The following is a 27,628-nucleotide window of genomic DNA, read 5'->3' as shown; positions in this document are numbered from 1 at the left end:
CAAATTCCTGTTTTGATCCCAGGCTGCATTTGCACACCCGCTGGCCCTAAAACAGATAAGCAGGGAAGGCAACAAACGGGATTGCTGCTCCGCCCGTAACCTCCCAGGATCGTTTGCCTTTCCCCGAGTCCTGTGACAAATTAATAAGTGTTTGTATCTCTGCAGCACCGTGGCCTGCACGGGCGGGTGCTGTCAGTTCTGAAGGGCTTTTTGTGTGGTGATGAGCTTGAAAGCTTTTTGATATTCATGGTGTGTTGGCATCCTCCCGCCTGTTTGCTCTGGGGAATCCACCGGTTGTGTTACGGTGACCTAACATTTCACAGGCAGTTCAGACTGTTGCCATTTATTGAGTTGAGAAAGTGTAGCTCGTGGAACTGCTTGTAGTTGTGCAAAAAGTACTCAGAAAGATGCTAAAGTAAAAAAAAAAAAAAAAACCTGGGTTCAATGAATAAAGAAATTCCTGAAGAGTTGAACTTTCAGGGGTTTTTTGGGGGTTTTTTTTTGTGATGTTTGGCCTGGTGAATGGCAGCATTCCCAACAGCAGCAGAGATTTGGGATCTGATGCTATGTGGGGAAAAAATTGAGAAAATAATATGAATTCCTCTTATTGGCCATCCAGATACTTCATGTTCTGTAAGATATTCCTTTCCCCAAAAAGTTTCTTCTGATCACCTTTTAAAGATTTGACTTTCATTCATAACATTTGATTTTTTAATTTTTTTTTTTATTCTAAGATATCTGCAACATCTTACTGTCGTAATCTAGTAAGGAAAGGAAGCTGCTTATTCCTCCACTACAGCAATTGCCTTTTACAGCCCTCAAGCATACATTAATTTCTCTTTGAACACTTTCCATTTACCTCTATTGATTTGCCTTGTTTGATTTCACTTAACGTTTCCTTTCTTCTCCCATCCCTTGTTGCTGAATTCATCAACTTAATAATTTTATCTTTTTGATCTTGTGTTAGCCCCAGTTATTATCCAAGCTGTAGTTTAAATGCTGAGTCTTCTGTGCCACTCAGAAAAAGTAAAAATAGTGCTTTTTATGTCAGTCTGTATCCTGGCTGTCCCAAACTGTGTAACAGGGGATGCAGGGGATCAAAATGCAATGCTGGGTGTCTCTTGGGTGGGTTGTAGGTAGCAATAAGAGCGAGATGAATTCAGGTGTAGAAGTTGGTTATCTACCTTAAAATCAGACCCATGGAAGTGTTGATTTCCTTAGGAAATCTGTAAAGGTGACAGCTCTGATTGTGTAAACTCTGCCTGAGATATCCAGGAAAATAGATATTTACCCAGACTGTCAGACAACACGGCAGAGGTAGGAGAGGGCAGTGAGAGCTGATGCTGTTTTTCACAGGGATGCATGTCAGAGAGACAGGCTGTGACAAGTGATTTCCTCTTTCTCATGGCTAAATTAGTTTTTACACTAGCCATGGACCCACTCTTGTGTAAGATATTATAATGGCCTAGATATGTGTTCCTTTGCCTAATCTGAGTGTGTTTGTAATTGGCTTTCCAGCACGAGTACCACCATTTAGCAGTAAATAGTTATCTTTTTATTCCCTCCTTACATTTTAACTACATGTTATATTTTACAAAGGTTTAGAAAAGAGAGGAAATTGCTTGACAAGGATATGTCCCAGATATCATACTTATCTTTTAATGACTAGATAAATCAACTTTTCTATTCTTTTAATATTCTCTGTTTCCCTCCAGGTCTTATTCTTTACGTCTTATGTCCCTTTATCAAGCTTCTTTAGCCATCTTAGTTGCTTCTCCCTTCATCTTTCCTGCTGCTGTAAAAATTTCCCCAGTGCTTTTCTTTGACTGTTTTTCCTCCTTGTTAAGATTCTGCACTGGGGTTTTCACTCCCACATTCTTCACATCAGTATAAACAAAAAAGATCATATGTATCAGTTCCTTCTCCCCATTGCTCTCTGTCTTTCTGTAGACTTTAAAAAAGATCAAAATATTACAGTATTAAAGGCACAGAAATACTTCAGTGGAATATATTGGACCAGTAATGGAAGAGCTAGTCCCATGGATAAAAGGAGGTAATTTGGAGGTGGAAAAATGAAATGCTGAAAGGGTAAGACCCTCAGACTTTGCTGGGATCTAAGCATGCTCAGGAGATCTGAAAAGTCAGGCCACTTTTTTTTTTTTATTACATTAGAATAGACTATTTCAGTTGGAAGGGACCTACAAAGATCATTAAGTCCAGCTGTCTAACCAGTGCAGGGCTGACCAAATTAAAACATTATTAAGGTGTTGGTGCAATCAAATTGTTCCATGTGAAGCAGCAGTGGCTGTTGCCCCACATCCCCGAGCACCTGCCAGAGAAGAAAGGACAAGGATGCAGTGGTGCATTGTCAGTGGCACTGTGAGAGTCAGCACAACAAAATTAATACCATCTGTATCCCAATTAAATTCCACTGTTTATGATAGAGTGCACCACACGCCAGTGGCATTCATTCCAGGGGCTGCAGGAACTCTGGGCACGTGGCAATTGTTGCATATTCACAGTGGGAAATAAATGTCACTGAATTTTGTCTAATAGCCATAGGTAAGATAAAGCCCTCAGATTTCATGCACTGGCCTTCCTGAATGAAGCATGCCGGGTTTGGCTCTCCTTGGTCTTGTTACAGCCAAAATGTGGTGGGAGTTCAAACTCTAGCTGGGATATTAATTCCGTGAGAAAGGGATGGCTCAGGTGCTGCGGATCCCTTTTGTCATTCGCAAGACGAGCAGAGGGTTGGCAGAACTCTGTCATGACTGTTTTGTTTTCAGCTGGTTTGATTTGGATTTGTTGGCTGCCCTCTGCCCTGTGTAACTCCATGAAGCGTTTAATCATACATTCAGCTCGGGCAATAAAACCCCGCATCGGTTCTGGTATTAATTGATTTTGGAAGTCAGCTGCTGGACTGGAAGTTACCACCGAGCTCCAGAAGTGAGAGCCTGATTCAATTGCTGGGTTTACAGAACGGATTTGAACATTTGGCAGACCCTCTTTGGGGGATGGTTGTTGCTTAGTGGTGCGTGAGAACCCTGGAAGCCCTCCTTGCACAGTCGAGTCATTAATAACACGGGCTAAACTATGAGCTCCTGATTGTCAGACAGTGTGGAACGGGGGTTATCACTCACAGGCATCATCAGCAGAATTGACTATTGAGAGCTGCATGGATGAAGCAGGACCACACTGCTTGCAGGCTGCTCCTTGGACTGTGGGCAAGGGCAGTGGTGTTGAATGACAGAAGAAGGGTGGTTTTATTGGCAGTTCTGGCCCCAGTGCACAGTTGCAGGGGCATGGGAGAGCTGGGGAAAAAGCAAATGCAGAAAGGAGGAACAAGCCTTGACTGGTTGATAAGACTGCACAGTTTGGGCAATCCAGCTGCTGGAGCTGCAGCTGGAGAACCTTGAGTTTAAGCCAGTGCTGAAACTGTGAGAGGGCAGAACAACCCCTGAGTGTGGGTGCACACACATGCACACGTGTGCTGGGGTGGAAAGATGAAACTGGAGTGTTGCCTTGAACCGCCTCAACCAGGTGACATATTGCACCAGCTCTCTTTGTTCCTTTGACTGCCAAAAAGGTACCAGTATGCTCAGGAAAGATTAAACTGGTTTTGCATCTTGTTGGTATAAAGGATGGAATGTGAACTGGGTTTTGTGGCAGTTACATTCAGTAGGCCCTTGTGAGCACCGCTGTGTGTGATTTCCCTTGTAGCGTATGGCATCTGCTGTAGAGCAGAGTTTTACAACAGCAAAGGAAGTAAATTACTTTCTTCTGATCTCAGATAAGTAATTATGATAAACTAATAGTTCTGGTGCTCTTTTGTCCCTGCTAGTAAAAGCAGCTCACCCTTTCCCCCTCTCTGGCTGGTGCTGTGCTTGCAGGGTACCAGGTCGCCTATCGCCTGGCCAGCAGCAGCCCCAACAAGTTCACCACGGTGGAGGTCGGCTCGACAGTGCGGCAGTTCACGGCCACAGACCTCACCCCGGAGTCAGCCTACATCTTCAGGACATCTGCCAAGACCAGGCAGGGCTGGGGGGAGCCCCTGGAAGCCACGGTGATCACCACCGAAAAACGAGGTAATGCTTCCAGCTGCGGGTTGAGAGCCTTCCCGTGCCTGCCTTGGAGCCTGAGCTGTGCTTAGGGGAGTTTTAATAACAGCCCACAGCCTGTACACCTCCTCCTTCTCACCCCATAAACCTGCCCCAAACCATAGCAACATCATGATTTGAGAAAGCAAGACAGACTTTTATGAGGCACAGTTCTTCTAACCTGCCGGGCTGTTGGAATTGATTTTTCCATCAGCTGCTATATTGGCCATATGCAGCCTCCTTTTGCAGTCAGATGGCTTTTTTTCAGCTCTCTCGTTTTCTAGAAAGATTGCAGTCTTAAGAAAGTAAGTGATGGATGAATTATATTGATTAAGGAACACAAAATGAGAGGCAGTGGTGTTGCAGAATTTCTCCACAGCTCCTCCATTGTACCTCAGCCCTGACCTAATGTGTCTGTAATTACTCTGGCCTTTCACTGCCACACGCTCGAGCAGAGCGTTTGCATCTGGATTGCCCAGACCTTTTCTGTTTCTTCCATCAACCATAAAATGGTTGTTTGCAATCTGCATCTCTGGTCAAATTCTGTTCTGAAGGGAATCTGCCTGAAGTCAGCATTTATACATGTCTATAAATGAAACCAGATGCTCAGATACCAAACGTATCAAAATGTGAAAGACGTGTAAGGTATTACAGGATCTGCTCTGCATCATTGCTTGTTTTTAATGCTTTGGCTCAAGTAACTGCTCCTTTTTCCAGTTTTAGAACAGAGCTGCCAGATAGAAAAATTGCATTTTCTACTTGTTCATGAAGGTTTGTTTCTGGGGTTTTTTTTTAATTCAGAGCTAAAAGAGGATATTTTGGTGAATATGTTGGTGGAGAACAGGAGGGTGGGTTTTCCTCTGGTCTTGCACCATATGCAAAGGATGTATCTGGTCCCTTGAGCTGACAAAGTCAAAAGCAGCCAGGGTAACTCTACCAGCATCACTGGGTTTTGCGTGACGTGCTGCTCTGACCCATTGTGCTGTCTGGATATTGATCTTTAAGAAAACTACTCACTCAAAAGTCAAAACCATGCAGCTTGTGTGATTTATAAAAATCACTGTTCAGAGAGAAGCACACTTCAGCAGGTCACCAGGGCAGACCTCCTCAGATGTCTTTCAACTATTGTTAGAACTTTTACATGTGCTTCTGGGCCTGGTCTTAGTTCTTGCCCCATTCTTGCACTATGATACAACCAGTTACATTTACTTTTAGTTCTTAAAGTGTGCCTACTAAGTAATCTTTTGTTTAAAGTCCTTTCTACACCTTGCAAATCATTTAGGGCAAGAGTAAGGATTCCCCATTTTATTTGTCCACAATGTCTTCCCTGTTGTTTTCCTCTAACACTTCTAAGAAGAGAGGGCGTTGGTCTGATGCTCAACCACCAGCAGCAAGAACCTGTGAGGTGCATTTCAACTACTTCTGGCCTGTGTGGTTGGAGTTAAAATTCCCACTGGCATAGCCCTCTAGGTCATGTGCAGCCTTCTCCGTGCATAACAGTGCAGTCCTCAGAGAGAGAACCTCTGGAGCTGTATTTGAAACCTGAGAATGCCTCTGCTAAAGATACTGTCCGTCAAAGAGATTTATCTGCTCAAGGTTTCTTCCACCCCTGTCTGATTGCTGTCAAAGGGGAAGTTCAAAGTCCAGCATGTGGAAGCTTCAAAAAAACCCACCGTGCCAAATAAAGTGGAGTCTCAAAGCTCAGAGCCTCTCCTTCTCAATAAAATGTGCTCAAATTTCCCAGACCTTGCACGAGGATACACAATAGCTCAAGTCAGAACTCCCGGCTCTGCTGTGGGAACAATGATCCCTTCTTGCTATCAGTGCTTTAGGGTTATCTTGAGAAGGCAAGTCATAGTATAGTATGAACCCTTTCTCTTTTTGATGGACAGCTCTGCTGTCTCTACACATGCTATGGAACCAAGAGTTAACTGAAGCGATCCTGTGTATAAAGTGTAGGGAGAAGAATGTGTATTCTCACGTCAGCAAGAACAATATAAGGGGGTGATAAAGAAATTTATCCAGTGCAGCTATTCTGCTAACAAGAAATTAACCCAAAACTTGTATATATAACAGTAAATATCCTAGAGTAAAAAAGATATTTTATTTCCATTAATAACAATGCATTTGATATCCTTGTAGTCCTCAATACTGAGGTAGACAGACACAAAAATTCCCTTGAAAATTAGCAAAATTGTTCACTTGTGTCCTTGGATAAGGAAAATACATTATTTTACATTTTACAATGATACCTGTAATTTATAGATCCCAAATTATATTGTGGCTGTGTTCTCGAGAGGTTCTGCTGCAGTGCTTTGGATCTACACAGTGGTACTTCAGAATAATCAACACCAGTGTTCAGGGCAGAACTGAGTCAGAAAATGTAAATGTAGCAAGAAATTAAAAGTAGTCCATAGAGTCATGTGGACTGGTACAGTCAAGCCTTACATTCCTGCACAAACAGCTCACCTTAGCATTTGCTTGTGGCTAAACTCCCATAAATAAACTCTTTATACTAATGGTTTTGTACAAACAGTCAGGGAATATATCTTGCAACACAGAAGATTTTAAGATCTCCCATTAGCAGCGGAAGGAAACCGAGCCGTGGGAGACTGACTGCAAGATCTGACCTGCCCACAACAGCAAAGCACATCAGCAGAGTTTATAAAATCCCTGCATGACACTCACTTCCTTGGATGGAATAACCTGCATACCTGTCTCAGCCTGTCAGTGTAAGGCACTGACCTTTTGCGTTGTACTGCGGCTCGCAGGCTGCTGGCACCCAGGGCTTCCTCCAGCTAATAGCTTACAAGTCTTTGGGCACTGATGTCAGCAAGAGCAGGCTGCAGAGAAATGCCAGAACACACAGGAAATGGTTTTAGGCAGTGGCAGGGAAATGAAGTGCTTGCCATATGGAGCTGTGAGGAACCAGGCAGGCAGAGGTGTGTTTATGGAAACAAGTGCTGATGAAGTTGAATTGAATTGCTTCTCAAAAGCAAGTCACTGCGGTGTCTCCAATCAATTTTTGCTTTATTACATGCCACACATTTTAATCAGAATCAATAATCTTCATGATAAACAATTAAACAATTATTCCTCACTCTATAGAGTTTCTCTATTGAAATCGATGGAGTGCTGAGATGCGGTGACAGGAAAGGAGATCTGTAATGAAACAGTTGGGGACTGGCATGCTTACACCTGCATTACCATTCCCTGCTCATCTCAGAGGTGTGCTGGTAATTACTCTGGAGGGATCTCCCTCAGCACAGGCTGATTTGACTTTGCAGGTTCAAGGTTAGTGGGTACAAAGGGAAGAGCTGGGAAGCTCTGGAAGTGACCTGCAGCAGATGCTCCAGCCCCAGCTCCCCACTAGCTCCAGGCCTGGGTTTGGAAGCAGCAGCACCAGGAGCTGCTGATGGTTCCCAGATCCTTGCCAGAGAGGGCTGGTGCAGGAATTCAGTATCAGCTGTGTGTGCTTGGACTCTGCAACACAACAGCCTGTTCCAGCTCATCCCTTTCTCTCCTTTGTGCCTCGACTGGGCAGCAGCTGGGGGAAAAGGATGCTACATAGCACAGAGAGAACAAAGTCCCTGGTACCAAGGAGTAAGAATAGGTTAAAAAGTGAGCTAATTTATAGGCAAATTCTTTCAAAAGAGCAACTGCAGACAGAAGCACAGGTGAGTTTCAGTAAAGATTGCCTTGCTTTGCTTGACTACCAGTCCTAGTGATTCTTCCTTAACCTTCCAGGCCAAGACCCCTCTCAAGTTTGAGGTTCACTGCTAGGAAGGTGTATATTCAATGCTGACCTTTGATGCAGGGAGATAAGAGTCAGTTTTAGTGCTCCTCTTTGCAGGAGAAGGTTAAGGAATGGGATGGTTGTATACTTCATCCAAAAGTTCAATCTCCTGTGGCATTACCACTATGAAAATCTGATCAGGCTGTCACATTTTACGTTGTCTGGAATTTCCTCTCAAAGCAGCACCGAATTATGGTTTAATTGCAGAACGACCAGCACCTCCCAGGCAGGTGATGACCCCCCAGAGCGACGTGTCCTCACGGAGTCTGCTGCTGAAGTGGGTCCCTGGAAGTGATGGATCTTCACCAATCCGATATTTTACAGTCCAAGTGCGAGAACTGCCCAGTGGAGACTGGCAAACCTACTCCTCTTCCATCAGCCACGAGGCGACGTCCTGCATTATCGAAAGGTACCATCTGATCCCAGGCTACCATAGAAATTCCCACACTTCCCCAAGAGCTGGGAAACCAAAACAAGCATCGCTCAGCTTCACAGTCTTCTTGGGAGGGAGAGAGGTTAAGTGAGGTCACTGCTCCCATTTTAGAGGTGGTGTTATGAACAGCAGTTGAGAGATTTGCTGAAGGTCACGCAATAAATCTAATTAAAGTTGGACTGCAGTGCATCTTTTTGAAGCCCTTCCTGGAAGCTCAGCACCGCAGATAACACCACTCAGGCTAAATCATATGTAGCTACACAGTGCTCTGTAAAATACAACTAGTTAAAAATCCTTTCAGTACTGACTGATGTTAAAATCCACTCTGAATGCTGCATTGCAATTATCTCTATATAAGCTTTTCCAGATGAAATGAGAGCCATTTTTATCTGTATTTTCCATACTGAAGTTTATAGATAGCATCGGAATGTTTAAACTTTGTTATTCAGGCTTCATTATATCTTCAGCAATGCTAGTGTAATTAAAGTCCTTGTAACATTGGCAAAAGTAATTGAATGTCTATGAGCAGGTACTTGTTTTGCTGTCCATTTCCTCTGTTGACGAGCTGGTACAAATCTGATTATTTCTAAAAAGCCATGAGCTTTAGGAGAATCAAGTATTCAAATCATTCAGATACAGATTTTTCAGGCCAGTTATAAAAGCAGCAGTGGCTATGGTATATGACAGCTCACTGGTCCTGTGCCAGCACATTTCCAGTCAAAACCTGTAAAAACAAGGCAGCCATCTATGTCATTTAGACTTGGCATTGATGTGACTGAAAACAAAAGATTGGAAACAATGATTCACGTTATTCAAGTTGCTATAGGTAAGTAATGGTGTCCTAATAGGGTGGCACTGCTTAAAGAGATTTCTTCTGCTCCTTGCTAAAAGCATTTTCCTGTGGAAGTCCGGAAGAGTCGTAGATGTGAGAGTGCTGCCCATCAGGATGCATTATCCTTGATGTTTAATCATTCCTTACAAGTAACTTTACTTGGGTTTGCAGTCAGTGTTACATCTGCCAGCGGATGGCTAGACACTACCAATTAATTAGCTAAATCCCCTGTAAGTTACAGCTCTGCATTTCAAGCCTCTGCCTGTGACTCCAAAGGCAGCCTCCCCCTCACCTTCCCCTGCCAAGCCAAGACAGAAGCATCTCTGTGAAGGTTGTGTCAGCTGGAAATCACTCTTTGCATATCTTAAAGCCCCACATAGATAAAAGAGCTGCAGGGAACCTGTTGTTGCTGTCTTTATTAAATAATCCAGGTAATAGCATTAATTTGAAATTCAGTAGGAACAAAATGCACTGATCAAGTGGTGTGGTGTAAGGGATTAGTCAGGAGGCTGATGCTCTGAATTATAGTGCCTGCTGTGCACTGGCCAACCCTGGGCATGTTACCTGCCTCCACCTGTAATCCCCCTCCATGCTCTGAGGATCAGTTTTGAGGTTATCTCAGCAAAGCACCTTGAAAGCCAGGTTTTGCACAGCCATGCAGAACTTGAATAACAGCACAGCTTGTCCTTCCCAACAAGCCCCATCCATCGGCTGCTCCATGAGTTGCAGCTTCACGTCTGTTTTCTGGCGCCCAGTTCTGTGGTGAATCCAGGAGTGTTTTTGGGAACTGAGGCCAGTGGACATCTGAGAAGATGCTGATGGCAGCAGGGGTGCAAACACCCCCACGTCTCGAGCAAGCTGGGGGAGGCTGCAGAGAAAAGGCGATGGGGAGAAGAGACAAACTGCTGAATGACTTTGGTTGGCAATGGGCAGGTTCTCTGTAGAGGCAAGTTGTGGTGATGTGGGGAGGTTTCATCCCTCAGCCTTATTTTTTACGTTCCACAGCTTGAACCCGTTCACCTCTTACAAGCTGCGAGTGAAGGCAACAAACGACATCGGGGACAGCGACTTCAGCGCGGAGACAGAGGCGGTCACGACCCTGCAGGATGGTAAGGCAGCAGGAGCTCCACGGGGTGGGCACTTCCCAGGGCTCCTGGGTCTGCTGGACCCACTGCAATGTGATTTCCACTGGGACTGTGCAGTGAAAATCAACAGCCAATGCAGGTTTGTTCATAGGAAGTTGATACAGGTAGCATGAGATATGGCTGAATTAACAGGCAGCCTCAAGTGTCCTGCTGTGCCCTCTGACAATGAATCATACTTTCAGGAGTCTCAAAATGGAATTAAACTTCGTTTGATTGGCTTCCAAACTCTGCACTAACCATTATCTTTGCAGAAATTGAATAATTTACAAGAGATCATTAAAAATAAATGTAGAACCTTGCATACATTTGAAGAAGTTTCTTCAGTTGTTTTCCCTCACAATCCACATCAGTCTGCAATATGGCAAAATTGCTGAGGTATAAGTAAGAAAGAGTATGAAGCTCCTGGAAACATGAGCATTTAATCCTGCAGATCAGGACTAATAAACTGTGAATGACATTGACAAGGCTTTTATTTTTAGCCTTAGAGATCAGCTTCTAATTCCTTGATTGTATAAAGTCGATGCCTGAATGCAGAAGTAGCTCTGATGTCTTAAATGGAAAAAGGAACTCTGCAAAGTATGAAAAAGCATCAGTATGTACTGTTACCCTGGAAAATTGAGTAATACTGGGATACATACATATATAAATATATATATGGGTGTTGTGAGGTGGGGGTCAATCTCTTCTCCCAAGTAACAAGTGACAGGACATGAGGAAATGGCCTCAGGTTGCACCAGGGGAGGCTTAGATTGGATATTAGGGAAAAGTCTTCACTGAAGGGGTTGTCAAGCACTGGAATTGGCTGCCCGGGGCAGTGGTGGAGTCACCATCCCTGGAAGGATTTAAAAGACGTGTAGATGTGGCACCTGGGGACATGGTTCAGTGGTGAACTTGGAAGTGCTGACTTAATGGTTGGACTCAATCATCTTAGAGGTCTTTTCCAACCTGAACGATTTTATGGTTCTGTATACATGGTGCTAGAAATTCTTCAGGATTTCTTACAGAGCAAGGAATGAGGACACCAAAATATAAAAGCAGGAAACCATTTTGCAAAGGAGCGTTTAAAGACTGTGATCTTGAAGTCAGAAAAAGAGAGGACACAGCTCAGGAGTATCCGAAGCTAAACAAGAACCCATGTAACACCTGAGCAATGTGCCAAGCAGCCCTTTAATGACATCCTGACTCTCCACCTTCCTGCGCAGCCGCTGCGGGATCGGTGCGGGCTGTGACTGCGCTAACGAGGCAGCACTGACTCACTGTTTCAGAATTTAAAGTTTTATTTTAAATTCTCTTTGAATTTAGCTACAGTGAATCCAGAGTTGTGCTTGGCCCCCTCACAATGCGACGGGGAAACGCTGTGGAAGCTTCTCACCTCCTCAACAAACTCAACATTTATTCTGCTGAGCAGACCCGGTGCTGCCACCAGAGCGTTGTGCTGTGGAGGGCTGTCAGCTCCTGATAAGCCTTTGCCTCCTGTGTTTGAGCTGCTGTGGTGCTTGTGTGTGCTACAGGCCATGGGCACAGGAAGGGGTTAACCTGTGGTAAATCAAGCTGCCCTAACTAGAATAATATGTGACTATTTGACACAGACTCCTAAATAGGAGATGGGCTTGCCCCAACTGTGGCATAAATCTCATGAAGAATCTGGGAGCAGTTTGCTCACACTTTGGAGCCCTCACACAGCTGGTTTAACTTCCTTTCAAATGAGCACCCAGTGGTTTGTGAGCACTGGCTGCTGCAGTTTCCTTCAGGTTTATGCCCTCAGCTTTTCTTGTTCCTGCTCAAGCTGCCAAGGCCACAGGTAGAGCAAGGGATGTAGGAGAAGTGCCTGGCTTCTGCCCGGGTTCCAATATCCATATCCACCACACTGCTTTTGAGACCCACCACGTAGCAGTTGGGATGGAAGATTTTCTTCAGCACTGAAGAAGGAGAATCTGAGAAATAAAAGCTGCCTCTTTTCCACCCTTTTGCCATAACTCTTTTTGTTTCATTTCTCTCTCGTTTAGTTCCAGATGAACCACCCAGTTCTGTGTTAGTGACTCCCCACACGACTTCCTCTGTCCTTGTGCAGTGGCAGGTAGGTAAAATGAAAAAATGTGATATTTCTGGAACAGATTTTTGGTTGTTTTGACTTGTTGACCTTAATGGTACATTGCCAGGGACATTTTCCTGAGCTGGAACTACTGTAGTAAAGTTTAAGGACTGCAGCTACTTCCTTATTTTCCTGACCTAGCATAGATTTTAGTGATGGACGGAAATTTCTGACAGTTGCTTTTACTTTTTGCCCCATGAGAAGTTTGGGAGGTAAAGGAGTTTCTGTAGCCATGTCCAAGGTCATTACTTGTCAGATTCTCCTGTCCTTTTGTTGATATTGATAGATGTGCATCTTTACATGGAAAACATTCCATGGAGTGCAGTGGCGGTAAAATCAGGTAATCAAAAGGCTCCTTTTGGTTCACATCATGTCTGGCCTCCTCCTGCTGCTGAAATGATCAGAAGCCTGAGATCAGTGCCTGAGATCCCATTCATACCTCTGAGGAACTCCAGGTGCCCTTTTGGCTCTGAGAGAGAGAAAAATCGAGACTTCTTCAGAGAACAGAAAGAAAGAAAGTTTGAGCTCTCCATGATCCCTCTGAGCTGGACAGGGAACTATTCATGCCAAGTCTGCATTTTATATTGGCATTTCCTCTGCCTCCCTTTATCTCTCAATCCTGGCCTCCTGGGCGATGCAGGAACATTTTGTGACCCAGTGCCTGAGGCTTCTTTTTGCAGAGTGAGCATTAATAGAGGGAACCCAGTGGGGTACTGCACGTTATCCATAACCTATCCTGGAAAGCCTCTGCCCACCCTGCTCCCAAGACAATGTCCCCCACACATAATAAGGATAACTTTGGACAGATTGCATTATAGTGAAAAATGTACATATGCGTTTACAGTACAGATGGGACTCCTTTCATTTTTGGAAGAAAAATATGTGTACGAGGGTCTGTTTATTGCTGTGCAGCAGCACTTTAAAAATATGCCTGGCTGTGCTCCTGGGTGACTGGCCCGAATTCACCAGCATAATCCTGAGCAACAACATTGCTTACAGCATGTTGAGCAAATAGGAGACATGTTGAGCAGTTTTACCAAAGGAATTATGGAGGGATGTGAATCTGCCTCCCCACCTACAACTACAGCCCACAGCGAAGGAAAGAAAGGTATAGAAAGAGAAGACAAAGAGGATGTGAGGCAGGATGGGCCAGGGAAATAAACATTCCCCCAATTGACTGATTATTGGTGTGTGGTTAATGTGAAATAGGTGGTTGTTTAGGTAATTGGATGCTTTTTATTTCATGAAAATGAAATGGGGTTGTTGTGCCAGAGCCATCTCAAGGGAGTTGTGGGCGATTACATGTCATTACTACATGAATATTAATAGGTCCTGGTAATTCAACCATACTATATTTTTCAAATAAACAAAAGTCTTCAAGTCCCACAATAGCCACCAATTAAGAGGAAGTTTCACAGCAGTGTCAAGGAAATAATGTAAACTGCAAACAGCAGTCAAGCTTAATGGGAGAGTGGGTTTCTAAGCAAAGCTAAATTTTTAACTTTGAGCTCTGTTAATAATTCACAAAACAAACTCTAGATGCACTATCTGGGCTTTCAGCTGCTTGGTCCAATCAGTCCGTTATTTTTAAATTTAAAGGAGGAAGAAAATAAGTAATTTCCATGGAGGTCTGTTGTATCAATAATGCAAGGTTAATTCAAATGTTCTGGAGGATGTTACACTTAACATCAGGATCATGTACTGTTCTGCTTCTACCTTAGAGAGAACAATTATTCAAAGTTACATTTTGGTCTTTTTTTTTTATTTATTTTTAAACAGCACAAAAATATTTCTCTTACTGCTGTGCAACATTATGGGCTGCCACTCATAATCATTTTACCTATTTCAGCAGATCCCTCAGGCCTTTCTACAAAATCCTAAATAATCCATTACATCAAAAGCAGAGTTTTGTCCATGGAAGACAGATAGGAAGGGGAAGACCTGACCTTTTACCAGAGTACCCTTTTCAGGAAAGAATCTTCATTTCCATGCAAGGAGAAAGACAGTTTGCAAACCATTTATTTTCTGAGCTTTCCTGTCTCAAATTTCAAGGAAGGAAAAAATGGAGAATCACATGATAGCATAGAAAGGCATTGTTTGCTATGAACAAATCAGTGTCAGACTGTAATGAGAATTTAAGCTTTACCTGTTAAGCAGTTACATGGCAGGGCAGGCAATAGCAGTCTCTTTCTCAGCTTCAGCAAGGTTTTCCTTCTAAGGTTCTGTAGGATATTCCATCTCAACATTTTTTCTTTAATTTAAAAAAGATTATTAGCAGTTAAAATGGGAGAAGTCAGAGTGGGGCAAGGCCACTGCTGTGCTGTGGAGCCCTTCTCTGTAAGGGCACCATCAGGGCTAAAGCAACTTCAGTATAATATAGAAAAAAAAAGAGAGGAGTCAAAAGATTGGAAAAGAGAAAAGATCAGGAGAGAGATACTAGTAATTTCCATTAAACCACACCTCATCTCCTTGCACAGGAGAGCATTTCAGCTGGTCTGTGAGCCATAACATCACTGGGCAGCTCTGGAGAAGGCACTTTGGTCTATTTGCTTAGTCCCTTGGACAAGGGGCTCAGTCTGAGACTGGGAAAGGCTGTTGTACAAGAGCTTGATTTATTTGCCTTGTAAAATGTAGTCGTAGAGGGAATATGATTGCCCTTTCTAAAATACATCACAGGAGTAAACACCCCACAGGGAGAAGAACAATTTAACCCAAAAGGCAATGTTAGCACAGGAACAAATGGTTAGAAACTAGCTATGAATTATTTAGATTAGAAATTAAATGAGGGTTTCTAACCACCCAAGTAGTGAGGCTTGAAACAGCTTTCCAACAGGAATACTGGAAAGCAGAAAAATCAGCTTGTTTTCAGGTGGAGGTTGTTCTCTTGGTGAAAGGGACTTTAGGCAGGTGGGTCTCTGCAGTGGTGAGGTCCCAGTCCTGATGATTCCTGAGTTCCCTCACAATCCTGCGTTCACAGAATCATCCTGTAATGCAGATGCTAAATAGTAGTGAAAGGTGTTCAGAGCTTCTCCAAAGCCTGGAGAACAATAACAAGCATGAAACAATGCTGAATAAAAGATCTCCAACCATGCAGAGGAAGAACAATGAAGTCTTGGGATGATTTGAGTTGCTTTCAGCAGGCTCTGTGCAGGACAACTGCAAAAGAAGGTGGCTTCTTGCAGGAGCAGCTTCTGCTCCTTTTCCTGGTGGCTGTGTCTGTTCCTTATACTCTGATTCACATAATTTTCTTTTTTCATTTCCATGAACTGCAGTCTCTGTACTTAAGTCCTTCAGCCCTCACCCAAAGCAAAGTCCTTTGCTCCGAGACAGGACAGTTGTCTCTCCCCTCTTGCCATTGTAATGGAGTAATGGAAAATTCTTGTCATCTCTGGAGGCAGAAAGCCAAGTTATTACCAAGGATCTTCCTCCTTTCCTGTAAAAATGTCCTTACTTTCTTCATTAAAATTACATGTGGTATTACCTTCTATTGTCACAGCATTTCATACCAGCGGTTAATTTTTACACAATGGACAGAAGGCTTTTCCTTAGTAAAGTTCTCAAGGCTGGCAGGGATCTTTCTGGATTAGAGGCAAGATCATCATTAAAATCCTTTTCATTTATAGTTTCAGCCCCTTAAATTTCAGTACAAGAATCTTTAGAAGATAAATGACTCAGGGCATCTTTTCTTCTCTGCAGTTCTTAGCCTGTATTAGGCTCATGAAAGTAATTTTTTTCCCAAACATGAAGAATCCCTTTGCTTGTCTCTATTTAAGCAAGCCACTCAGACAAAAATCTCCTTTTCAGTGTACTGACTGTGTATCTGTATCTGAAGGAGGATGTGAGGGGCTGCTGAAGAAGCCTTGCTGAGGTATTATGTCTTTGAGCATCTCCCAGCATGTTGCTGAAGAAAAAAATCTTGTCTGAGCCAGCCCGTGGCCAAATTGCTCAGAGCTGCTATGGAGGAGACCTGGGTTTTTCTGTGGGAGTGGACGTGTGGAACACACCAGAGCCCATCACACTGTGACTGCTCTCTAAATGCCTTTACGAGGTTATTATTAGACCTAGTTTCATCTTCCTAATTAAAGCCAGAACAAACCAATTCCTTTTTATTTTCTCATCAGTCTTTCAGTAAAATAATGCCAAATGAAGAATGCCCTGTGATCAGTCCCCAAGGGAAATACCCACTAAAGGAATTCTGTCTTTAACAAAACAATCTGCTTCTTTTCATCTTAGAAGAAGTGAAATACTGTTTGGCTGTTCCACTGTTGGTGGCTGACAACCTGCATTTCCAGGAACGTGCTTATTTATACTCTTTATCACCCACAAGTTTCCACAAGTTTCAGTGGAGCAAGAAGGAGAGGTGCTTGGCTCTTAGTGGAGTACATCGTGTGTGGATTTTGTAATGGCCACAGCTGAGGGAAGTCATCACAGTTGCCTTTAACTTGTGTTTTTCAAATTACACAGCCTTCCACCCTGCACATTATTAATGTCTGTTTTCACCAGAGCACTGTCCCCCTTCACACAGGGCCTGTGTCAGCTGCTGCCTGTGGTGATGGATGTTTGTTGCAATGCACATTTTAACAAGCCTGTTCTGAACATGAATGTTTTTCAGCCACCCAAAGTGGAGAGTCTGAATGGTTTGCTGTTGGGATACCGGATCTACTATCGGGAGCTGGATTATGACACTGGACCTGGAAGAGAATCCAAAAACATCCAGAACCCTTCAGCTTTACGAGCAGAGCTCACACGTAAGCCTACTGTAGTTTGGACCCTAAAATATCCCAGAATGGTAATCTGTCATTACACCAGACACTATAAGCCCTCTTGCCCGATGAAAGTAACACATAAGTCTAAGAGTGCTGGGGATAATTCAGGTTTTACACAGTCAGGGTGAAGATGCTGAAAAATGCAAGTAAATCCTGTGTGATCAGCACTGTCATGGTCCATGCTAATCTCTGCCAGCATGCTGGAATTGATGGTCTGTCCCCCAGGTATCCTCTGATTTCCTGCTTTTCACTACTTCCAGTTCATGATTACTCTGGTATACTTTGTTCTACCATGAGACAAAAGAAAGACGCTTCATTTTCCTCAGCTGGCAACTTTTTTCTTTCTTGCTGTTTTTTCGATAGTTTTTATAATTGGCATTTTGTTTTTCTTTTTACTGTGTAAGAAAACAGCTGAGGAGAATTTTTAAATAGAATTTTTACGATTTCAAAGCTCTTGTCCATATTTTAGAAGAAAACAGTAAGGATGAGCAAGAATTTTTAGGTGCATGCTTTCCATGTTAGTCACTAGGATTTATGGCTCACATGGAAAGAAGGTGGAGAGGGAGAGGAATAATAGAAAAATGAAAAGGCTTTTTAGACAAAGACTAAAAAGGAAATCAGAGGGAAGAATAGGCAGAATAAGGTGATGGAAGGCAGAGATGTGATCACTCAGGAGCCTGAAAGATATGGTCCAGCAATGAGATGTGCTCACGGAGGGACCAGCTTTTGTCATGTTTGATGGCAGTGGAATATTCACAATAAGATAATACTCCAAGAGCAGCAGAATAGGGCTGAGTGAGACTGTTTTAATATCTTACATCATCTTCCATGAACCCTGAACTCATAAAAGTGATTTCTACAAAAGCAAGAGTGAATTTTTGTGAGGGTCTGGGAGAAGTGGATGCTTTAAATATAACGTAAGCACCTAACTGTGACCTCACTTACATGGTCAGTGCTAATGAGATTTCTCAGGCTGTGCAGTTTTAACCAGGACAGAGTAGAGATGTAAAGCTCTTATAGGTGCATAAGGGATTTTCCCAGACAAAAGCTGAATGACTGTATACATTATCATGAAGTAATGATTTTGGATGCTCTCACAAGTCAGGGAGCCTGTGAAACCAGCCGGTTTCCTCTTTTCCCTCTTCTCTCCTGGCCCTGCAGGAATGTTCCTAATAGCTGTAGAGTTGAAAAAACAAGCTGTACCTCTCCAGGGAGTCAAGAGACAGAGAGAGAAAGGGGTGGAGACAAGTGTATTTTCAGATAAATTTCCCTCTTTCTCCTCATAATTCTCACCTTAGAACACCTCTGTTCCTCACTGACCCGCAGTTTTGCACAGCTTAGCATCTTATTACAATTCACTCACAGCAGGAATATTGAATTCTTTAAGTGAAACTGTGGGAAATCTAACTCACACTTAAAGAAACAGGTCCTGTCCTAATGTAAGTGTTCACTCTCTGGCCCACGTTCCAGGTCTTTCCCCTGCAGCTCTTCAGGTTTTGAATTTTGCATCTTGAGAAATCAGGATGTAACGCACCACTGAGAGTTTTCCCCCTTAGAAATCATTTCGGTTTTTCCTCATTTGTTCTGTTTAATCTAAAAGTCAGAACATTTTTGTGTTGTGTATTTGTGAGTTCCTCTGTTTGAGGAGGAAATGAAACAGCCCCGTGTGAGCGAGGCGCTTTTGATGTGTTACGAGAGAGTGATGTGATTTTATTGCCCTTCAAGGTATAGTCCTGCAGCTTAAACTGTGTATGGGTGTGCTGCCTCATTTGCCTCTGTCTCTGCTGTACATCATTTGCAATAACTATTTCCTTGCACTGTAACAAGCTTTCTGCTTTGCTTACCCTGAATAGCCCAAAGCAGCTTCAAGACAGTGAACAGCAGCTCTGCATTAACGACGTATGAATTAACACGTAAGTGCACATTGCCTTTAGATGAGACTCTTTGTAATGGTTCAAAATACACTGTAGGCAAACTCCTATGGCTCTCCTCAGTGGATCCAGCAGAAATCAACACAGATTAATGATTCTGCTTTCTCCAGTTTCTTTTTTCTTTAAGCCTTTGCTTTCCCTACGCCAAGAGACATCGATGATGCAAGTAGGTAGCTGTTGTAAAAACGTGGCTGCTGGGAAGGTAAAACATTATTGACTGTAACAACCCAGTATTGCTGATGCTAAATGAATTTTGATTTGCTTGCTACATATTTTGCAGTCCATGTGAGCTTAGCTGTATCACATCATTAGTTCTATGATTCAAGCACTGCGATGCTCAGGCATTCCATGGAGTACGAGGCCAGTTTAGAGAGGGCCCAATGAATTTATGTGCATCTCCAGAGGTGTTTTCAATTGGAAATGAATAAAATAACATTCGACAGAGTTAAAAGGCAAAATGCTTTGTGGTGATGATGGTTCACTAGATAGGTTTTGCCCAAGGCTTTTGAGTCACAGATTGTGATGGGCTAAAAAAAAAAAAAAAACAAAAACATGAAGCCCTATCCCCACTGAAAGTTGCATGCATGAACTCTCATGTGTTCCATTTTCTTCCACATCCAGTTAACACTAAAATCTCCCTTGTGGCTTTTCATGGCAGAAAATAAAGTTTCACTGTACAAGCTGCCCACGACTATATCCTATATATCCTACTATTTTTTGTTTGTTTATGAACTTAGCTCCATTACTGCTGATTTCCTTGCTACACGTTTTTCAGTCCATCTGAGTTTAGTGGTATCGCATCAAAAAATTAGGGATGTATCAAATATCATTTTCAGTATGCCCGAGACTGGGGAATGATGCTGGACTCGGAGTCAGATATGGGAGCACAACTCTTGTAAACACTTCTATGAAACTGAAATTAGACAAACTTATATAATTAGGCTCATTGAACCTTGCCAAACCAATGGCATACTGTCAGCCAGCGAGTTAAGGGGACTATCTGATTCATAGATAGCAGGGAAAATTATTGGCAAAGGGAGAAATTTGGACCCCTGGCCATGCGTGTCTTAATTCAAACCTCATTTAAATAGGGCAATTTATATTATTGATCGCCCTCTTACTCTAATCTCCCTGTTAAATATTGTAGATGATAAATATATCTGTTAGGATTGATTCTTTCATCCTGAAAATGCAAAATCTGAAACTGCTCAGGCGCTGCCTCCCCTAATGACGTTGACGTGATTCTACTCCACCCTCGTTTGCATCAGTTAATTACCCGCATACAACTGGGTTTTCTAGATTTTTTCACGCTTCTCTCACTCTCCTGCCTCATCTGGCAGAGTAGTTTCTCTGTGTCAGCAAAGGAATTTGGTGCCTGGTGGTCAAATGGAGTCCAGCCTTCAAATTCTTCTTTCTCTTTGTGGTTGATGGTCAGGCTGTGGTCACGCTGAAGGAGAAGGATCCCCGTGGAGTACTTGGAATGGGACTCCAGATGCCCCACTGCAGTTTTTCCTCTGCACCCTGCTTCACCTGAGGCATTTTTGAGCAGCACAGTTGCCAAATGCCTCCCTAGATGAACATCCCTGGGATTAGGCAAAGGCTTGCAGCTCTTTCCTACCAGTAGAGATGGAAAGGAGCCCATATGTTGACATTCAAAGCCATTTTCTGTCCTTAAGAATGACCTAGAGATGTTCCTCTAGCTAAATATTCATCAGGAATATCTGGACAATCCTACCTTTTCAACACAAATACCTTTCATAATTATTCAAATCCTGCCATGAATTAAGGAAGGATGGAGTACATTGCACTGTTGTACTGTTCTATTGCTGTGTGTCCCAAGAGAGAAGTATGGTGATGAAGAGGTCTTGGAGTCTTAAAAATATCTGTAATATAGTATAAATGATAAGATAGAATATTAATATATAATATTTTACTTTTCAGAGTTGAAAAAATACAAGAGATATGAAGTACTAATGACAGCATACAATGTCATTGGTGAGAGCCCTACCAGCACACCAGTGGAAGTATTTGTGGGTGAAGCAGGTAAGTAAAAAAAAAATTGGTTGATTTTATTTTTTTTTAAAGTACCAGCATGTTTTAATATTCTCCAGATAATATTTAATATTTGCTCATAGAGGGGATGATTTGAAAACACAAACAGTTTTTGTAGCCTCCTGGAATAAGTTGGCACTGACAGCTTCTTGCCATTGGAAAGCCACTTGGTCTGCACGAACAAGGGGAGAAAGGGCATCTGAAAGAAAGAAAAGGAAATATTTTTGGAGTTGCAGGAGGATGGCTGTTCATACCAAATTAGCTTGAGGGGAAAATTGACTCAAGTTGAAGAAGTGAAAAGTGGAGCACAGGAAAGCCACAAGGGAAAAGAAACAAAACTACAAAACAAGGGAGACTTGGAAAGCTGGTTCTTTTATTTTATAACTCGCCGTGTAGAGACATTGCCTTGCACCACACCTGGCTGTATTTTTATGCTCTTGAAGCAAGAAGACACCGTGTCCAGTTTAATGCTGGCTTTGGAGGCACAGATAACAGATTCTGTTGTACCATCCAGCCCCTTCAGAACCTGAGGGGTCAGTGGTTGATGGTCACTGGTCATGGTCTGTTCATGTGGATTTAGTGCACGAGTCCATTATGAATCGTAACTTGATCATTTTAAAATCCCTCCAGTGGAAGGCTGGAGGTGGAAATCAGGACGAAACAGTTAAGTAGGCATTTCTCTGGGTGGTTTTGCAGAGCCCAGATAACCCACAGCTGAGTCTGTTCTCTCAGTAATTCCAGCTGGGAAGGGCAGGACTGCAGTAGCTGATGTCTTCCTCACAGCCCCGGCGGCAGGGCCATATTTATGGTGACCCCAGCTGGAGAGAGGCTGGCACTGAAATAGTTGTTAGTTATGGTATCAGCTTCTGCAGCAGCATCTTTTGAAGCTCAGAACAAGAAGAGGCAGCACACACTCTCCTGTTGTTCAGCCTGCTGCCGAGAACGGGTCTGGTTATGCTTTTGTTCCTCTGTCTCAGGGCTGTGGGAGGTAGAAGCTATCAAACTCAGCACTAATTCATTTCATTATTAGCCATTAAATATTCTATTGCTCAAAAGTAAGTAAAAGCATATTTTTTTTAAACTCCACTGCATTTTTTTAAACTCTACTTAACCTTTTCATTTCAAATATGGTGTAACATTCACCATCTTTCTTTGAAAACATCATAAATTAATCAGAGCAGCCTGGTTCTGGAGAGACAGCTGGCAATATTTACATTTTTTTCTAGTTTGCTGCTGCTCCAACTTACTTCTGCAACTGCAGCAAAGAAAGTCCCAAGTGGAGCCAACTGTATCTGGCTTCAAAATACATTTTTGTTTCAGAGCTAAATATCTCACTGCTGCAAATGGAGCCAGTGTCTGCACTTAAACACATGTACACAGCACAAAAAATCAGCTGGGGAAAAGAAGGAAATGCTGTTATGTCACGTCTTTTAATCCCACTCTCTGGGTCTTCCTTATCATAACTCAGGGAACAGGGCAATGGGGGGAGATAAACTTGAGAAGAAACTGAGATATTTACATAACTCCCAAGTGTCCAGTGGAAGGTGCCCCTGCCCATGGCAGGGGTTTGGAACTAGATGGGCTTTAAGGTCCTTTCCAACCCAAACCATTCCATGATATCCAGGAGGACTCCTTTCACGGGCAGGACTGGTGTATCTGAAGTTGTAGCATGAGTTGGATGGTTTTTTACAGTTGCTGTATTTACTTCTGGTAAGGGACAGTCCAGGTTCATGTGGTAGAAATGATGAATGTAGGATCTTCCTGCCAATTTGCACTCCTGTTGTGTGAAGTTATTACGCTTTGTTATATAACTGCCTCTTCCACCTCCAGAACTGGCTGTGATTTATACTGTGAGTAAAGTGATTGGAGCTGGTACTGCAATTTAAGTTTTGAATTGATTTGTGACACCTTTGAGTCAAAGTGTGCTGTGGAAATACAAGTTTTTGTTGTTATTGTTTGCTCAATGTTCTTACCCATGGTAAAGGCAGTTAAGCAGCTAGCTGGGGAAAAAATGGGCCTGCTCAGCTCCAGCAATGGGGCATCCAGGTTAAAAACAGAGAAAAGCTTCCCAGTAAACAACAAGTGCTGACACAGGCATAGCACTGGGCACAGAGTGACTGAAGGTGACCAGTCCCTGGTCTGAAGCTTCCAGATAACTGATGTCCCAGTGCTGTTAAATGGTGCTTCATTCTGCCACAGGTGTTGCAGTAATTCTGGGAGGTGCAAGAACATTCCTCTCTTGGTCGTAAAAAGGAATATACAGCACATGCCTTTGGGGAAATGTGCTGGGCTTAGGCCAGCTCAGTCAAAATACCCATTTCCCTTGGGTATTGATGTTGCTAGTGGTTGATGTGCTGTTCAGCTTCTGTGTCTGGTGCAACCAGATGAGTGATGTAGAAGGAGAAGTATCTGTGATTCCTTCCATCCTTCTGGTGCTTTCCCCTGTTAGATTTGAAGATTTTCTTATCATTGTATCTGGATTTTTGTAATAAAAATTCCAGCAGGCAATAGATCTACCTGAAAAACTTGGAGAAGAAACAGCCATGAAAACCAACCTTCTGCAAATTTTTTCAATTAAATGAGCAAAAAATACCCAAATGGGGAGTTTCTCTCCAGCCTTTAAGTGCTGTTGAGCTGTACCCCAGCCAAAAGAACATCCTCTTCGGGCAGCCTGAGTGCTCTGTTCTTCCTTGCCTCTGACTGATGGGCAGGTGGAAGTTTTGGGAGAGAACAACCTGCTGGCAGGCAATGGGCCAGGTGTGAGTAACAGAACTCCATATCCTGACTTGCCTGGGGAATAGGGAAGCTAAATGCAAGTGGTGTGGATATTTTGGGGGTTTTTTTGGCGGTGTTTTTGTTTTTTTTTTTATTCTACAGGTGGGGCAAAACCTTTTTATAGCAGCCCACAAGATCAAAGCCCCACCAAAGGCTCCATTTTGAGTTCTGCCTGGGTGTTGGCAAAGCTCACTGGTGTGGAGTGTGGAGAGCAGTTCTTCCCCGTGTTGGGAGAGCAGGCTGCGAGTCCTTGAGCTCAGTGCAGCTGGAAGGACGTGCTGCCTGTTCAGTCTGAACAGAGCCCATGTCCTTCCCCCACCTGCCTCAAGCATCTGGCTCCCTCTCCTCCACGGACCAGAAGATCCTCTAACGCTGCCTTTTTCGAGCTGGCTGCAGCTCTGCCCTGCTCATTAGGGAACCATGTGCATCTCCTGACAAATGACAGAAAAATTGAAAGCCACCACTTGCAGAAATTAGGAAGGGAGTCGCAGCCCCGCTGGCAAGCCCCCTTTTTGCCTTGTTAATTCATTTAACAGTTCAGCTGTCAGGGATGCTGGCTTTGATTGGGAAGGCAGTGAGTGTTCAGCGAGAGGCTGGGTACTGATATTCATCCCAGCCCGAAACACAGCTGCTACCAGAGGTGCTGTTCTGCCCGACTGAAATTAGGACTCTGTTAGAGCAGCCACTATATCAAGAGCATTATTCTACCAGGTTGCTGTCACTACCTGATTGTGTGGTGGGCTCTGGAGTTCTGGAGACTCCACTACCTGCATTTTAATTAAACAGAAATCACAGGTTTGGGGCAGCCGTGCTTCACCTAATTTGGGAAGGTGAATGAAATAAAAGGTGGCAATACAAATCCTGTGCTAACGAGCCTGCAGCCTTCCGTGCTTCTCCCATATACTGCAAAGATGTTTTGGATGAGAAATAATGGAACTCATCATTTCTTACAGCAGCTGCTGCTGGAGTAGAATATGTGTGTGGAAAGAGGAGGTGGCAGAAGGGGTGAAGTGCTCCAAGAGGCACTAGCCTTTAAACAGGTTGTAAACCCATTTGTGTGAAGAGGGGAGTGATGTGTGTCATTATAACTGATGGTGACATTGGTGACCTTCAGAATTCTCAAGAACTGATGGGGCTGGGTTGTTATTGTTGTTCTTTTTAATGATGATCCCTGAGAGTTGGTTCTATGATGGAAAAGGCAAGGAGTAAAAGGAGCTGGGAGACAGATCCCTTTCTTTACATGTCCCCCATTGAAATGTCGCCTTTGTTGTACCATCATCTTTCAGAGAAGGTCTCCTGGCCTTCTCACTTTCTTCCAAGTGAAACTGTAGCTTGGAAAGGAACAGGAATGGGAGAAAGGGATGACTGCTTCTTACCTGTGTCTTGAAAAGCTGAATCTACCTCTTGGTGCAAAGCTAGCAGACACCAAAGCAAATTTCTTCCTGTTATCTGCAATTATTTTCATCTGCCCTCCTGTCTGCAGCTCCACAGGTGTTCATGAACTTCACAAAATTCATTTTGTTCACCTGTAGCTGACACAGGGAGGGAAGATCTGCTCTGCCAGTAATGTCAGGGGAAGCACTTGGCGCTGCCTGACTATCTCCAGCATTTTGCAGTCAAGAAACAGAGACCATCTGGAAAGCTCCAAGACTAAAAATAGTGAATTAGGTTTGGGAAAGAGAAGGCTAAATTGAGGGAGGAAGCCATGATAAGAACAAAGAACGCTTGTAAGGAAGCAAAGACTTGACTCCAGGTACTTGGTCCCCCTTCATAAACTGCTTCTAGCACAGAGCTCTTGTTCCTCCTTACCTGGTTATCTGTGCTGGGGCAATGTCCCTCTGTCTCTTTGGTAATGGCAGAGAAGGTTGGCAGAACAAGGCTGCCTTGTCCTTGGGTGTTTCCATCTCTGCTGGCCTCGCTCTTTGATGTGTTCACTCAGAACACCCCACGTGGTGCCGCCTCCCCATCGGAGGTCGCTTTCTGCAGAAGGGGGTCCCCCAGCACTACCTTGGGCAGCCCTTTCTCTTACAGCACAGCAGCTTTATCTCCTTCCCTACCCCAAACACAGCAGAGGAGATGCTGTTCAGAGCAGTCCCCTGTGCCTCCTTGTTAACAGCCTGGGAGAGGAATGACAGCATTTCAGCGCATTAGAGCTGGCAGCTTCAATCAGCTGCCGTGGCCCCGTGGCTGTTTTCTCCTATCTGTGTGGGACACGTGGGCTGACTGTGCCTATGCAGATACGGAGCACGTTGCTGCTGGCACAGCTGCAAGAGCTGGGTGGGCAGTTCCATCCCAGATGCCACTGGAGGAGGGAAGGGAAGGATTATCGTGGCCATTTCACATTGCAGCAGTCTAAAACCTGTCAGCCCAGGGACAGTATCTTCCCTTGATAAACAAAAGGGGATGGAGGGAAGCTATTGGGAAGTAGCACAGTAAATAAATTACTGGTTTCACTTGCTCAAACTTTAAACAAAGGGATTGAACTTCCTTGGCCCTTTAATAGCACTAAGCCTTTGAAATGTTACAGAATTTGCCTTTTAATTGCTGACACCTCTGGACATGAGCAAAAGGCTACTTTTGGAGGATGGCTGAGTGTTTGAAACTAATTGTCCTTTTCACCTCCCCTTTAAACCTAAAGAACCTGCAGAGCTGTTCCAATGTCATGCTCAGTTCCGAATGAGCTTTACCCAAGTCATCCTGGGGATGCCCTGCTCCAGGAGCAACACTGGGTTGTCATCCTGTCCCCACTTTCTCCCTAAGGAAGGAGAAGGTCGTCTCTGAGCTTGGAGTTAAAGATCCAAGCTGTTTTCTCCAGCAATGGGCTAAAAGAGAGAGTAAAGTCAGAGCAGAGCAAGAAAGGGAAACTGTAGGAAGATGGACATGGAAAAAAAAGTGGTGAGACATTTCCTTTTTGGATTGGAAAAGTAACCTCTTTCCAGTTTCTCTTGGGAACCCATATGCCTGTATCCCAACAGCATTCCATTTCTGAGAGCAGGATACATCACATCAGTATTTCTTGGTGGATTTTAAACTTCTCCAGGTTCCACTTGGGGCTTATCTGCAACAAGTCCAACTTGAATTTGTTGTTCCCATCAATGCAGCTCCACTGGAGGCAACAGCATTGTAGATGGCACTTGGCTGCAGGATTTAATCCTACAGGGCTGTGACAGGACAGTAAAAATTAACAAACTAAAGTGTGCCCACATTAGAGCATTGCTTGTGTGTTACTGGTATTTCTGCAATGCTGGGGAGTTATGGAAATGAATTTTCTCTATAAACCTTGGCTCCCTTTCCTACTCAAACTGGCTATTTTTTTTAAGGGTAATTTTACATTCTTAATCTGTTTACTGATGATTGCAAAGGTTTCCTAATTAGACTTCCAGATTTGGTAGCTTAGCTCAGTCGCTGCTCTTACAATGGCAAGACAGAAAGTAAACCCATGCCAGTGTGAGTCTGTGGAAGAAGTGTCCTTAATGTCAACATGTCAAAAAGACATCCCTGCAGCTCTCTGGGGACTGAAATCTAATGTCAAGGCAGAAGGAAGCAAAGTCTGAGCGTCGTACTGCTGTCAAAGCAAGTTATTCTACCATATAGGAGAAGGAATTTTAAGTGAATGCACTGGAAAGCAGTGTCCAGATTGAGACATAGATTTGATGGGCTTATTTGACATCTTTAATTCTCCATTGACAATCCAGAAGCTCCCTAAAAT

At 43.5% G+C, this 27,628-nt stretch overlaps 1 protein-coding gene across 2 annotated transcripts in view; it reads left to right on the top strand.

Moving 5' to 3' along the window:
• The window catches only part of SDK1 (sidekick cell adhesion molecule 1), a 388,490-nt gene that overhangs the window by 324,148 nt on the left and 36,714 nt on the right, over positions 1-27,628 (top strand). The window contains exons 1-8 of one of the 2 annotated variants that reach the window (XM_018067286.2): positions 2,482-2,562; positions 3,891-4,085; positions 8,101-8,302; positions 10,164-10,267; positions 12,310-12,380; positions 17,008-17,143; positions 19,015-19,074; positions 21,034-21,135. In XM_018067286.2, the coding sequence (XP_017922775.1) occupies positions 8,127-8,302; positions 10,164-10,267; positions 12,310-12,380; positions 17,008-17,143; positions 19,015-19,074; positions 21,034-21,135 (649 nt within the window). In that variant the 5' untranslated portion in view covers positions 2,482-2,562; positions 3,891-4,085; positions 8,101-8,126. Of the gene's footprint in view, positions 1-2,481; positions 2,563-3,890; positions 4,086-8,100; positions 8,303-10,163; positions 10,268-12,309; positions 12,381-17,007; positions 17,144-19,014; positions 19,075-21,033; positions 21,136-27,628 lie in introns of those variants that run through there. The other variant, XM_018067288.2, reaches the window with a different exon arrangement.

This window comes from Manacus vitellinus, unplaced genomic scaffold, assembly GCF_001715985.3.
Source record: "Manacus vitellinus isolate BGI_N305 unplaced genomic scaffold, ASM171598v3 scaffold_12_pilon, whole genome shotgun sequence".
NCBI classification, from domain to species: domain Eukaryota; kingdom Metazoa; phylum Chordata; class Aves; order Passeriformes; family Pipridae; genus Manacus; species Manacus vitellinus.
The sequence above is the reverse complement of the archived record's forward strand: the minus strand, read 5'-3'. Positions and strand labels throughout refer to the sequence as shown.